At 42.3% G+C, this 15,456-nt stretch overlaps 1 protein-coding gene across 2 annotated transcripts in view; it reads left to right on the top strand.

The window, feature by feature from the left end:
* The window catches only part of LOC126341133 (epidermal growth factor-like protein 8), a 773,192-nt gene that overhangs the window by 720,815 nt on the left and 36,921 nt on the right, over positions 1 to 15,456 (top strand). For both annotated transcript variants that reach the window (XM_050001752.1, XM_050001753.1), the window contains 2 exons: positions 5,924 to 6,019; positions 12,610 to 12,702. In XM_050001752.1, the coding sequence (XP_049857709.1) occupies positions 5,924 to 6,019; positions 12,610 to 12,702 (189 nt within the window). The remainder of the gene's footprint in view (positions 1 to 5,923; positions 6,020 to 12,609; positions 12,703 to 15,456) is intronic.

Below are 15,456 nucleotides of genomic sequence, written 5' to 3' on the forward strand. Positions count from 1 at the left end.
AAGCGGCCATAGCTCTTAAGGTATGCATTTTGGAGCCGAAGTTTACTTCACCTTTTTTGCTTCGAAGAATAGTTCCTGTTATATCCCTGAACGCTGGCCATTCCTCCCGGGACACTCTTATAATTTGCCGTCAAGCGAGCCTTGGATTCTATTATTAATAACAAAATCAATTAAATAAATAATGTTTTAATATAATAATTAATTCTAATTTTTTGCGTCGTTTTTGCATAACTTCCAAGAAAAGCATCCCCCCCACACCTCCGCGGCCAAGGTTACTGACCCACGTCTGTGCTGTGGTGCTCAAATCGGAGGTAAGCCGGTTCGAATCCTTCTAGCGAATGAAGTTTCCACTGCCAACATTTCGCAAGCAAGAGGAGGAGAGCTGATGGTGTAAAGTTCATGAACATCAGTCTCTGCGCTAATATCCTGGATTAAATTCCAGGCCTCTCTGCAGACTGAGGACACGTGACACTGTTGATTCTGGGGACATTAAACTTGGCAGCTACTGCGGTGCTATTCGAGAGGAGTAGGCTACTTGCCAACACTTTGTTTTCGCATCCCCCCTCTCTCATCGTCATCATCATCATCAGCAGCAGCAGCATACAGCACTCACATAACATTACACTACAGGGTGAGTCACTGACTATTGCCACCTAAAATCCAGTACTGAAATCTTCTTATGGATTGAGTGGTATGCCTTATCACGTCGGCACTTATCGAAGCACATGTTCTGACAATTCTCTCTCACATATCTTCAGGTGTGGTTGGAACATCTAGTGATTCACCCTGTATACACGCATCCATTACACTCACCTACACGCCCCAAATGCACATACGACACACGTCTGACACATCCGCAAGGAAGGAGACCATTGTGCGCGGAGGAAGAACACCCTCTTCGACAGGCAGCTTAGCCCACTCCGTGGGATATTCCAGCCAACAACACCATACGACATTTACATTTTTACTTCCAAGGAAAATGCAATTTGGAAAAAAATGGGGTGTGTTGCAAAGATGCACGCGATTTGCAAGCCTGTATTTCCTACACGAATAAAGATAAAAATTTGGGGCGAGTTTTAACTTACGCATCGAAGTTAAAAGACTACCTTGACAGCAGTTATAAGTTGCTGGTTCTCGTCGCTGCCGATAGGGGTCTCCCTGAGTGGCTAGTTCGATCGCTGCCTCGTTCGTTCATCACACAATGTATGCAACTCGAGTCAGTGATAATAGAGCAACATAAAAGTTGGTACTACGTCCTCGACGACAGTAAGACTGAGTACCACCGCACTGCAGCAATGCTTTTTAATAGGACAGTAGACCGAGTGATCAGTACTCTTTCGCACCATCACTTTTCGCTAGGTGGTTGGATGGAGGAGTGATCCTTTTTTCTATCCCTAACATAGTTTTAGTATTTTAAGATATATTCAAAATAAAAGTATAGTAAAAATATGTAATTCTTCCTATTATGCTTTTATATTTCTCCTAATGATTCTTTTAATCCATTTATTGGGATTCAAGTGAGAAGTAATTATTCCTTACGTGTATAATGTTCTCTAGTTTCCAGCTGCATCAAATGTTGAAGCGCCATAAGCCTCTCATGTGGAATGACTGCTGAAGACATGCTGGTGCGATCTTATAGACTCTCGCTGCCAGGTATGAATCATTTATGCTTCGACATATCAGTATACAGGGTGGTCAGAAACTGTCTGAAAAGCTTGTAAGGAGGTTGCAGACTAGGTTGTGCTGATAACTAACTGTTAAGAAAAATATTCGATACGTTGCGCAGTTTTCGAGTTACTTAGCATTAAAGTTAGCCAATCAGACCGTTGCGCGTGCAAATTCAAGCAGCCCGTCAGATACAATTAGTATCAGTCGTTATCATTGCGCACATCGGGGATTCTCAATCTTTTTGTATTCGTGACCCAATTTTCAATCTTAATTTTCATCGCCCCCTACCCTCCTCTTGATCGCACATATACCGGGTGATCAAAAAGTCAGTATAAATTTGAAAACTGAATAAATCACGGAATAATGTGTATAGAGAGGTACAAGTTGACACACTTGCTTGGAATGACATGGGGTTTTATTAGAACAAAAAAATACAAAAGTTAAACAAAATGTCCGACAGATGGCGCTTCATCTGATCAGAATAGCAATAATTAGAATAACAAAGTAAGACAAAGCAAAGATGATGTTCTTCACAGGAAATGCTCAATAGGTCCACCATCATTCCTCAACATTAGCTGTAGTCGAGGAATAATGTTGTAAACAGCACTGTAAAGCATGTCCGGAGTTATGGTGAGGCATTGGCGTCGGATGTTGTCTTTCAGCATCCCTAGAGATGTCGGTCGGTCATGATACACTTGCGACTTCAGGTAACCCCAAAGCCAATAATCCCACGGACTGAGGTCTGGGGACCTGGGAGGCCAAGAATGACGAAAGTGGCGGCTGAGCACACGATCATCACCAAACGACCCACGCAAAAGATCTTTCACGCGTCTAGCAATATGGGGTGAAGCGCCATCCTGTAAACATCGTACGTTCCAGCAGGTGTTTATCAGACAGGCTGGGGATGATGCTATTCTGTAACATATCGGCGTACCTCTCACCCGTCACGGTAGCAGTTACAAAACCAGAATCACGCATTTCCTTGAAGAAAAAAAGCCTGTTAACGGTAGGTGTGGTAAATCCAACCCATACCGTGACTTTCTCGTCGTGCAATGGAGTTTCCACGACAGTTCTAGGATTTTCGGTAGCCCAAATTCTGCAGTTGTGGGCGTTGACAGACCCTCGGAGCGTTAAATGAGCTTCGTCGGTCCACAACACGTTACTCAATCCATCGTCATCTTCCGCCATCTTTTGAAACGCCCACACCGCAAATTCCCTCCGCTTCACTAAATCGCCAGCTAACAGTTCATGATGTCGATGGATTTTGTACGGATAGCATCGAAGGGTACGCTTAAGTGCCAACCAAACAGTAGTGTATGGAATGCAGATGCGACGTGCGACTGCACGAGCGCTGACATCCCCGTGCATAGACGAACCAGCTACAGTCTCCATTTCTTCCTGAACTGCCTCAGCAGCATTACGCCTTGTGCTCGGTCGGCCACTACAGGGTGTATCGTCTAAACAACCCGTGGCTTCGAACTTCGAAATCATTCTCGCCACAGCTGCATTTGTCAACGGACCTTTACCCGTTCGAATCCCCTTCCTATAGCGATAGGATCGTAACGCTGAACTAGCACATTCTCCATTCTGATAATACAGCTTCACTAAAAGCGCCTTTTCAGGTAACGTCAACATGCTGCGACTGCTGGCGCATCTGATTCTCTTTCTCATTACAGCTCCTTTTATACATGATTGTCATGCGCAGTCACTAACGTTTTGCTGTCCAGCGCCATCTGTCGGACATTTTATGAACTTTTTTTCTAATAAAACCCCATGTCATTCCAAGCAAGTGTGTCAATTTTTACTTCTCTATCTACATTATTCCGTGGTTTATTAAGTTTTCAAATTTATACTGACTTTTTGATCACCCGGTATGTTGCTCTCTGACTTACAGGTAACGCGCGAAAATTTAAGGATGTCTTTGGAAGACTTTCCTCTGGAAGCTAAGCCCTAGGGAGTCACTAACAATCACAAAACTTGTTTTTAATTTATTATTCAAATGTTAATTATTAAATTCATTGTGCAGTACTGATACAGTCCTATTTATAAGTGACTGAATCACTGTAAATATGAAATTTTATTTCTTATTATGTTGGAATGTATGTTTCTTTGCTTCCCTTTCAGTAAAGTAACTAGTTTTATATCTCATTTTTTTTCTATTTAATAAGCTCGCACCCCCATTAATCTTATGACGCCCTTTTTTTTTTGGGGGGGGGGGGGGCGGGTAGTCCCTGCCCCTCAAAAGGTTGACGATAGCGCACGAGACCGCTCAGCCTTTGCCTCAGATTCGATCCTTACTAGTGTCCATCTCCAATTTTTGTATAAATTCTCTTGTTCAGTTTTAGGAAACCAAACGAAGAAACCGTTTGGCAACACCGTCTCTGGTGGTTTGCTTGAATTTGTGTGCGCAGAGGCATGATTGGCCAACTTCAGTGTTAATTAACTCTCAAACGGCACAGACCATCGAGTTTTTTGTTAACAATTATTTCTCAGCAAAATCTACCCCGAAATATGCTTACAAGCTTTTCAGAGTGTTTCTCACCACCCTGTATATTCATACGTTCACTCCACATTCGATGCGCCCGTTTCCTCCTCGCTATAGCTAGATCCCGCAGCACCATGAGTTGCAAGCCGCAACCTGTATTAACCTAGTCGCCTCAAATGATGAATGTAGTCCCATTGAGTTGCTATCTCATTTGAATCGTATGACGAGCTTAGCTCGCAAATGTGCGCTTTACTATGTGAATGCATGGAGATTAACTTGTAGCTCATATATGGCTTTTAAATGTATTCTAAAACGAAGCATATCCCATGTGTGTCACGTGGTAGTTGATCTTAGTAAACGACCAGCCTGCCGAATAGAGTAGTTCGTAGAAGGGATTAGAGGAGGAGGTGGAGGATATAGTGTTTAACGTCCCGTCGGAAACGAGGTCATTAGAGACGGAGCGCAAGTTCGGATTAGGGAAGGATGGGGAAGGAAATCGGCCGTTCCCTTTCCAAGGATTCATCCTGCATTTGACTGAAGCAATTTACGGACATCACGGTAAACCAAAATCAGGATGGTGGACACGGGTTTAAACCTTCGTCCTCCAGAACGCGAGTTCAGTGTGTTGACTACTGCGCCACCTCGCCCGTTAGGAAGGATTAGAGAAGTTTGTGAAGGTTTCTTCAGCAGTGATAATGAAGTAAGTGATTTGTCACAGCGAGAGCCACCTCTATGAGAATGAAGGCAAAAATGCGGGTTTATTTCCGATGCACAATCCCCCATGAGAGGCAAAAAAGTGAAGAAAAAAAAGCGCTACGTGCTACTCCAGAAGAAAAAGAGGCGAAAGCGATGGACAAATTAAAAAAAACTTAGGTATTGCTCAAAATGCAGAAGATTGTTTCGAAGTCTACCATACCCATCAGTCATACTAGCTGATATCTGTTAAATCTGATTTCATAGCAACCAGTAGTGTTTAAACACCATGCATTAGAGTTAAGGGGGTGGTGTCAATGATCTTTATATCGATAATTCCTAAATTACAAAGTGCCAGAGGCCATTGGCGCAAGCTATGACAGAGGTTCCGTAAAATTTGATCTGAAGGCCATTTTCTAGAGCATGCTCATCTAGTAGAGGTGATTTTTCGGGATAGCTTAGCGTGTTGTTCCTTCCTACATTGTCCGATAATGCGCACTGTTTGTCCGACGTACGATTGGTCACACTCAAGAGACATCTTGTAGATCAAAGGTGTTCTGAGACCTGCCGCATCTTTGGCTGCTCTCAGTAATAGCCGGATTTTTGACGGAGGATTATAGATCGATTTGGTTTTGCGTCTTTTTGGCAGATGCGGCAGATGTCGAATTATAGGTCAGTGATCACGAGGCGCATCGAACGCCGTCCACTTATGACCACCTATGGTGATACCGTGAGCACTAGTGACGTCATAGCTGGCAGCTATAGTATATAAGGTAGTACCAACAGCCCATCAGCAGACATTCCGATCGACAACGGCGAGGGAGTACTTGGTCGAAAGCTCGTGGCACTTTGACCATTTCACGCGGCTGGAAGCCCGAGAACATTTCATTCGATGTTACAGATGCGAGACTCTGCATTATTAAATTTCTGACTAATGGAATATGAAAAGCTGCGAGTAATGAGTAACGGTTTTCCTTAAACAAGAAATCAATTAGCAGACTGCAGAGCCAACAGGAAAAAAATTGTGGTGGCGTACTTGGTGATGCTACGTGACTATACCATGCGTCTTGTTTTCAGCTGTGTGCTCGCCTTCGTGCCTCAACGGTGGCTCCTGCGTGAAGCCGAACCTGTGTACCTGCCCTCCTGGCTTCACGGGCCACCGCTGTGAGACCAGTAAGTACAAGCCTACTCTGTCTGCACTGCCAACCACGCTATTGGCCGGTAACATGTCAGTTCCTGAAAACGGCATCTGACAAACATAATACTGATATGAAGTTTACTACGCACTTCGACATACAAATGTTTAGGATTTCATTCCAACCACACAGAATAGCCAGGAGTAACGTCGTCATTCTGTGTATAAAGAAAGATCATGCAGCGGGTTTCTCATTAAGAAGTCGCATTTTAGTGCAGATTTTTTGTAAGAAGATCGCCTTATGCCTCATATAAGTAGATGAAACGTCTATCAGCGTGTGTCGTAATTCAAGAGCGTCAGGATCGTAATCTATCTACTGCTGTTTATTGTTCCGTGATACGGTTACTCGTGCTTGTCCGGATTCCACAACCGTAATATAAATATGTAATCGAAGGGTTCAGATTTCCTTCAATCCAACTCCCCAATGATATTCCTTTCTCTGGACACGCCAATCCCACCTAGGTGTATATCAAGGTTTTAAAATCCATCCTCTCCTAACACATCCACAAACACTTGTACCTGCATCTACCCTCCCCGTCAGCCAGTATGGCTTCTGTCCCAACTTATCTAAGAGATGGGATTTGAAACCTACTCCTCCCGAAAACGAGTATCTTAAGCGTGGGTCATCGCAACGGTGATAAAATGGGAATAAAACTTGGAACGTAATCTGCACCTTCAGAATAGTACCAACGTAGACGAAATATTTATCGGAGACATCGCACAGACGGTGCATCATACTGTAGTCATCACTTCGTATCAACTCTAATGGCACAAATTATATACAGCAGTATTTTCCTGATCATGCTAGTGAACTTCGAGGTTGGGGGGGGGGGGGGGTGACTCAGGTAAGTCATGTTATCAAAACTGGTGTCAGAGACAGCGATTCCTAAGACGTTGAATGTCTTGTCCTAAAATTTGGCTTTGAGCAGATCTTTAGAGAACCAACTCATAAAAGTAACATCTCAGACCTCCTAACAACAACAGACTTGTATTTATCGAATCAGTTACGTAGAGCAAGGTATCAGTGATCGTAAATATGTGACAGCAACTATGAATTCTGGTTTTAAAAGGTATGTTAACAAAGGTAGAAAGATATTTATGCTTAACCAGAGTAACAGACTACAATCTGCACAGTATCAGAGTAGTCAGCATCAAATAACCAGTGACGTCAACAACAAAAATTTAAAACAGTCGCTCAGTACGTCTTAGACTAGTATATTCCGAGCAAGGACTCAAGGGATGCGAAAGACCCACCGTAGTTTAACGGTCGTGTCAGAAAACTGCTACGTAAACAAAGAGAGCTTCATCACAAATCCAAGAAACGTCAAAACGTAGCTGACAAACAAAAGCTGAACAAAGCGAAAAAAGCAATTAGAGAAGCTTTCAATGAATCTGAAAGTAAAATTTTGTCAACCGATTTGAGTAAAAGCCCTAGGAGGTTTTCAAAAAAATGGCTCTGAGCACTATGCGACTTAACATCTGAGGTCATCAGTCCCCTAGAACTTAGAACTTCTTAAACCTAACTAACCTAAGGACATCACACACATCCATGCCCGAGGCAGGGTTCGAATCTGCGACTGTAGCAGCCGCGCGGTTCCGGACTGAAGCGCCTAGAACCGCTCGGCCACCTCGGCCGGCTAGGAGGTTTTGGCCTTACGTAAAATCAGTAATCGCTTTATTCAGTGAACATACTGGCACCGAACCGGAAGATAACAGAGAGATGGCCGAAAAACTGAATTCGGTCTTCCGAAATTCTTTAAGCGCGGAAGATCGTAGCATGGTCTCTCCTCTCAATTACAGCACGAACGTCGAAACGGCAGATATTGAGGTAACCGATGGCAGAATAGAAAAAAAAACAACAATCCCTTTTTAGTGGAAAGGCATCAGGACCAACGCTTCCCTGTGGATAGAACTCAACACTTCGCCCTTAGCGGAAATAAATGGACAGATGTGAAGGTAATTTCCGGAGTACCGCAAGGAGGTGTGTTAGGACCATTACTGTTGTAATGTAGATAAATGATGTAGTAGAAGGCGTCGGAAGCTCTTTAAGGCTGTTCGCACATGATGCGGTTGTCTACAGGAAAGTAGCAACGCCAGATGACAGTATCCGTTTGCTGTATGACCTGCATACAATTGATGAATGGTGCAGGCTCTGGCAATTGAACTTGAATGTGAACAGACGTAACATAATGCGCATATGTAGGAAAAGAAGTCCACTACTGTACAACTAGACTACTGAAGATAAATTGCAGGAAACAGCATCTGCCGTAAAATAATAGGAGTAACTATCCAGAACGACTGCAAGTGAAATGATCACATAAAACAAATAATAAGGATAGCAGATGCCAGACTGTTATTCATAGGAGGAGTCATAAATAAATGTAACTCATCCACGAAGGAAGTGGCATACAAGACGCTTGTTCGACCGATTCTTGAGTACTGTTCATCATTCTGGACCCATTCAGGTAGAACAGATAGAAGAGTGGGCGCAAGAGTGTTACAGAGATGCCCCACAAACTCCATTGGCAGACATTACAAGAGATACGTTGTGCACCAGGCAGAGGTTTACTGATGAAATTTCGAGACAACATTTTCAGGGAAGAGACGGACAACATACATCTTGCGAAATGGCCACTGGTACCAAAAGTACCCGAAAACCGCTATGTGGCTTGTGGAACATGATGTAGTAATTTACCGTCTAGTAAGGTCATCCGAAGACCAGTATCAGCTGCAAAGCGATTTAGAAAAGATTGCTGTATGGTGTGTCAGGTGGCAGTTGACGCTAAATAACGAAAAGTGTGAGATGATCCACATGAGTTCCAAAAGAAATCCGTTGGAATTCGATTACTCGATAAATAGTACAATTCTCAAGGCTGTCAATTCAACTAAGTACCTGGGTGTTAAAATTACGAACAACTTCAGTTGGAAGGACCACATAGATAATATTGTCGGGAAGGGGAGCCAAAGGTTGCGTTTCATTGGCAGGACACTTAGAAGATGCAACAAGTCCACTAAAGAGACAGCTTATACTACACTCGTTCGTCCTCTGTTAGAATATTGCTGCGCGGTGTGGGATCCTTACCAGGTGGGATTGACGGAGGACATCGAGAGGGTGCAAAGAAGGGCAGCTCGTTTTGTATTATCGCGTTATAGGGGAGAGAGTGTGGCAGATATGATACACGAGTTGGGATGGAAGTCATTACAGCATAGACGTTTTTCGTCGCGGCGAGAGCTTTTTACGAAATTTCAGTCACCAACTTTCTCTTCCGAATGCGAAAATATTTTGTTGAGCCCAACCTACATAGGTAGGAATGATCATCAAAATAAAATAAGAGAAATCAGAGCTCGAACAGAAAGGTTTAGGTGTTCGTTTTTCCCGCTCGCTGTTCGGGAGTGGAATAGTAGAGAGATAGTATGATTGTGGTTCGATGAACCCTCTGCCAAGCACTTAAATGTGAATTGCAGAGTAGTCATGTAGATGTAGATGTAGATGTAGATGTAGATGTAGATGTAGATGTAGATGTAGGTGTAGATGAATGGAAAACACTGGTAGAAGCCTAACATAGGAGAAAGGCTTGAATTCCACGGAAATGTAGGAACACGTGAAGCAACACTGACCCTACGTTTTAGCTTAGAAGATAGACAGAAGAAAGGCAACCCTACGTTTTCAACATTTTTTGAATTTGAAAAAGTTTTCGCCAGTACTAACTGGAATACATTCTTTAAAATTATGAAGTTAGCAGGGATAAAATACAAAGAGCGAAACGTCTGCAGCTCGTACAGATATCAGACAACAACTGTAAGAGTCGAAGGAGATGAAAGGAGCACAGTAGCTGAGAAAGGAGTGAGGCAGGGTTGTAAATTAAGCCCGATGTTGCTCAGTCTGTGCACCGAAAAGGATGTGGAGGAAACGTAGGGGAAATCTGGAAACGGAATTAAAATTCACGAAGAAGAGATAAAAACTTTGAGGTTTTGTTGATGACCTTGTCATTCTGTTCGAAAATGTAAAGACTGTGGAAAAGCAGTTGAACGGAATAAACGAAATTTGGTGAAGTCGTTGTAAGGTGACTTTAACTGAAGTGAAATGAGGGTAATGAAATGAAGTCGAATTAAGGGTGGTACAGAGGAAATTTGATTAAGAAATGAGGCACTAAAATTGGTGTGCTACTTTTGCTCTATGGGCAGCAAAATTACTGAATATGGTTTTGATCGTTCGATTTGGTCCACGGCATAGTACACGCCATAGTTTATATTTTAAAAAGAAAAGGTCTAGGCTAGCTGCAATAAAATCAATATTCTTACGACAGCTGTTTTGATTTTATTGCCATCTCAAGTAACATCTAGTTTCATTTGACGTCCATATTATATCTATAGTAAACTGTAATTATCTAATTCGTAGTAATTAGGTGACATGTAGTAATTATAAGCGTAGGGCACATCTTTTGATACTTATTTGACAGTCCGTTTAATTTAAAGCGCTATTTGGCATTTATTTGACAGTTCGTTTGCTATGATGTTATCACAAATGTAAAATCGTGCTTTAGAGTAAACGAACTACCAAATAAGAGTCGAAACGTAGTCCACACGTTTATAGTTACTGCATGCCATGTGATCACTAAGAATTAGACAAAGATACTTTACTATAGATTCAATATGGACATCAAATCAATCTAAATATTTCTTGAGAAAGGCAACAAAGCCGAAGCAGCTGTATTGAACGTATTGCAGCTAGACTGGACCTTTCCTTGAAAAGAAGAAAAAAGAAAAAAAAATGAAGACGGTCGACGTTGAGAGGGATGTAAAATGTAGGCTGACAACAGCAAGAAAAGCGTTTCTGAGAAAGAGAAATTTTCTAACACTGAATATAAATTTAAATATTAGGAACTGTTTTGTGCTGGTATATGTCTGGAATTTTGCCTTATACAGAAATGAAATGTGGACATTACACAGATCAGACAAACTTTTGTAATGTGATGCAATAGGATTTCACTAAAGGTTAGACAGGTGGTCGAATAACTAATGACGCGGTACTGAATCAAATTTGGAAGACAAAGATTTATGGCAGAACATGAGTAAAAGGAGGGATCGGTAGATCGGACGCATCCTGAGGCATCACGGAATTGTCAGTTCGGCTGTTGGGAGAAGAAAGCGGTAAAAATTGTAGAGAAAGACCAAGCTTGAAACCGAGCGAGGTGGCGCAGTGGTTAGCACACTGGACTCGCATTCGGGAGGACGACGGTTCAATCCCGTCTCCGGTATCCTGATTTAGGTTTTCCGTGATTTCCCTAAATCGCTTCAGGCAAATGCCGGGATGGTTCCTTTGAAAGGGCACGGCCGATTTCCTTCCCAGTCCTTCCCGAACCCCAGCTTGCGCTCCGTCTCTAATGACCTCGTTGTCGACGGGACGTTAAACACTAACCACCACCACCACCACCACCACCAAGCTTGAAAGCAGACATCAGGATCAAATGGAGTTTGGTTGCTGTAGTCATTCAGAGGTGAAGAGGCTTACATAGGATAGACAAGCATGAAGAGATACATCAGACCAGTCTCCAGACTTATGTTAAGAATCTCTGAGCCAGCACATCTCTTCTCCTTGAAGCTATATTTAGGCGGAGCAACTATCTACATCTACAAGACGGTAAATGGCAGCATCACCTGGAAACAATCTAAGACGGCTACTCAGATTGTCGTTAATATAGATCAGTAACAATAGAGGGCCTATAACACTTCCATGGGAAACGCCGGATATTACTTCTGTTTTACTCGATGACTTTCCGTCTATTACTGGGAACTGTGATCTTTCTGACAGGAAATCACGAATCCAGTCGCACAACTGAGGCACGCAGTTTGATTAGAAGAAGCTTGTGAGGAACGGTGTCGAAAGCCTTCTGGAAATCTAAAAATATGGAATCAATTTGACATCCCCTGTCGATAGCGCTTATTACTTTATGAGTATAAAGAGCTAGTTGTGTTGCACAAGAACGATATTTTCTGAATCCGTGCTGCCTATATGTCAATAAACCGTTTTCTTCGAGGTACTTCATAATGTTCGAACACAGTATATGTTCTAAAACCCTACTGGAAATCGAAGTTAGTGATATAGGCCTGTAATTCAGCGGATTACTCCTACTTCCCTTTTAGGGTACTGGTGTGACTTGAGCAATTTTCCAGTCTTTAGGTACGTATCTTTCTGTGAGCTAGTGGTTGTATATAATTGCTAAATATCAGCATACTCTGAGAGGAACATGACTGGTATACAATCTGGACCGGAGGCCTTGCCTTTATTAAGTGATTTAAGCTGCTTTGCTAGACCGAGGATATCTACTTCTATGTGTCTCATCTTGACAGTTGTTCTTGACTGGAATTCAGGAATATTTACTTCGTCTTCTTTGGACTTCCAGTAACCAATCGTGTCCACCATAGAGGCTGCTGAAGTTGTGAGTGAAAAGCGGAAACGGCTCCGCGCTACCCAGCAAGTGGAGATGCTGTTTGTGGCGCAGGCTGGTGTGCTGTGCCGTAGAGCAGAGTTGTGTGTGCTGCAGCAGAGTGTCGGCTCGTGTTGCAGGGGACTGCGGCGGCTGCAGAAATGGCGGCACCTGCCTCAGGACGGGGCTCTGCGCCTGCCGGGACGGCTACGGCGGCGACCACTGCGAACACGGTGAGCCGGAAGCAAGCGCATTCGTATAGTTACATTTTTTTCTTATTACAGAAGTTTATTCGCCCAGGTCACATAAAATGTCACAGAGATTACTCGTTTCAACGAAACTAAATCGCCATCTTCAGATCATTTGTAGAGAGAAGATTTTTACAAGGCCAGTCCATTCAGTTCACTGTTCAAACTAATTGGACAAAACTGCACTGTACATAAAAATGCAATTATGGAAAATTCTAATGTCAAACCAAGATAAAACTAATACAGTTCCAAAGTAAACATACCTTACAGAGACGACATACAATGACAGAATAGTTGTAAGAACAGGGCACAATAGTTACGAATAAAATATATAAGACGTGTATAAAATGTTTTCATGTTGCATTCCTGTTAACGTCTGATGAGAAACTGTTATGAGGAAATCAACGGAATAAATCGTGTTTTGAGGCGCCACCAGATGGCAGTAGTTTCTTACATCTTACAACATACCCACTTATGTCTTCTAAATACAATGTTAAGAGCTTATATACATGACTGGTTTTCCAAGTATACAAGCCGAAAAAGTTTATTACAGAAATATTAGTACTGTATCGTGTATCAGTGTTGTGCTCATCGTTACCGGATACATAAAATCATAAACAATCATCGTTGCAATAACAAATTCGTGGTTTATAGAAATTATAGAATATGGGAACGGTGTGAGAGTTTCGTATAATAATGTGTCTTTATTGATCAGATGATGTGTTCGGCGTAGCTTGAGGTCTTGGCTACGGTCCAATGTACTAAGTTTGTTATCTGAGTCATGGTCTAGGTTACGATAAGTGTTACATATCGACTCATTATACAGAACTCTCAGACCAAACTCCATCTTTAAACTTAAAAACATACAGGAATACTATTTTAGTAATAAAATTTTTTGGCGTGTTATTTGGAAAACCAGGTGTACAGGGTGTTACAAAAAGGTACGGCCAAACTTTCAGGAAACATTCTCACACACAAGTTATGTGGACATGTGCCCGGAAACGCTTACTTTCCACGTTAGAGCTCATTTTATTACTTCTCTTCAAATCACATTAATCATGGAATGGAAACACACAGCAACAGAACGTACCAGCGTGACTTCAAACACTTTGTTACAGGAAATGTTCAAAATGTCCTCCGTTAGCGAGGATACATGCATCCACCCTCCGTCGCATGGAATCCCTGATGCGCTGATGCAGCCCTGGAGAATGGCGCATTGTATCACAGCCGTCCATAATACGAGCACGAAGAGTCTCTTCATTTGGCACCGGAGTTGCGTAGACAAGAGCTTTCAAATGCTCCCATAAACGAAAGTGAAGAGGGTCGAGGTCAGAAGAGCGTGGAGGCCATGGAATTGGTCCGCCACTACCAGTCCATCGGTCACCGAATCTGTTGTTGAGAAGCGTACGAACACTTCGACTGAAATGTGCAGGACCTCCATCGTGCATGAATCACATGTTGTGTCGTACTTGTAAAGGCACATGTTGTAGCAGCACAGGTAGATTATTCCGTATGAAATCATGTTAACGTGCTCCATTGAGCGTAGGTGGAAGAGCGTACTGACGAAACTAAAATGAGCTCTAACATGGAAATTAATCGTTTCCGGACACATGTCCACATAACATCTTTTCTTTATGTGTGTGTGAGGAATGTTTACTGAAAGTTTGGCCGTACCTTTTTGTAACACCCCATATATAATCCTTTCAATTTTATGGATTGTTAGGTACATAAAGAATACAAAAATAAATTACACTGTATTTCGAAGACATAATCGTATGTTGGAAGAGACTGCTGCTATATGGTGTCACCTCAAAACACGATTTATTCCGTTGATTGCCTCATAACAAGTATCTCATCAGATGTCAACAAGGACAACATAAAAACATTTCACATACATTTTTTGTATTTTAACGTAACTACCTCTATGTACGTTACAGTTGTGTCCAATGAATGTGAAGTGAGGACTAAATGAATTCACTCTGTGAAAATCTTCACTCTGCACATGATCTGAAGATCGCGATTTAATTTCTTTAATTTCGCAGAAATAAAATGATGACATACTTGAGAAATATATATATATATATATATATATATATATATATATATATATATATATATATATATATATAATGTCCATTGATAGTGACCTGTCCAAATATCTCACGAAATAAGCATCAAACGAAAAAACTACAAAGAACGGAACTAGTCTAGCTTGAAGGGGGAAATCAGATGGCGCTATGGTTGGCCCGCTACATGGCGCTGCCATAGGTCAAACGGATATCAACTGCGTTTTTTTAAATATAAACCCCCATTTTTATTACATATTCGTGTAGTACGTAAAAAAAATATGAATGTTTCAGTTGGACCACTTTTTTCGCTTTGTGATAGATGATGCTGTAATAGTCATAAACGTATAAGTACGTGGTATTACGTAACATTCCGCCAGTGCGGACAGTATTTGCTTCCTGATACATTACCCGTGTTAAAATGGACCGTTTACCAATTGCGGAAAAGTTCGATATCGTGTTGATGTATGGCCATTGTTATCAAAATACCCAAAGGGTCCCGCACACCGTTAGGCCGTCTTCCGCTCACGCCCCAACATCGTGCAGCCCGCCTCCAGTGGTGTCGCGACAGGCGTGAATGGAGGGACGAATGGAGACGTGTCGTCTTCAGCGATGAGAGTCGCTTCTGCCTTGGTGCCAATGATGGTGGTATGCGTGTTTGGCGCCGTGCAGG

The sequence above is a fragment of the Schistocerca gregaria genome, chromosome 1 (genome assembly GCF_023897955.1).
Source record: "Schistocerca gregaria isolate iqSchGreg1 chromosome 1, iqSchGreg1.2, whole genome shotgun sequence".
In the NCBI taxonomy this organism is placed as follows: domain Eukaryota; kingdom Metazoa; phylum Arthropoda; class Insecta; order Orthoptera; family Acrididae; genus Schistocerca; species Schistocerca gregaria.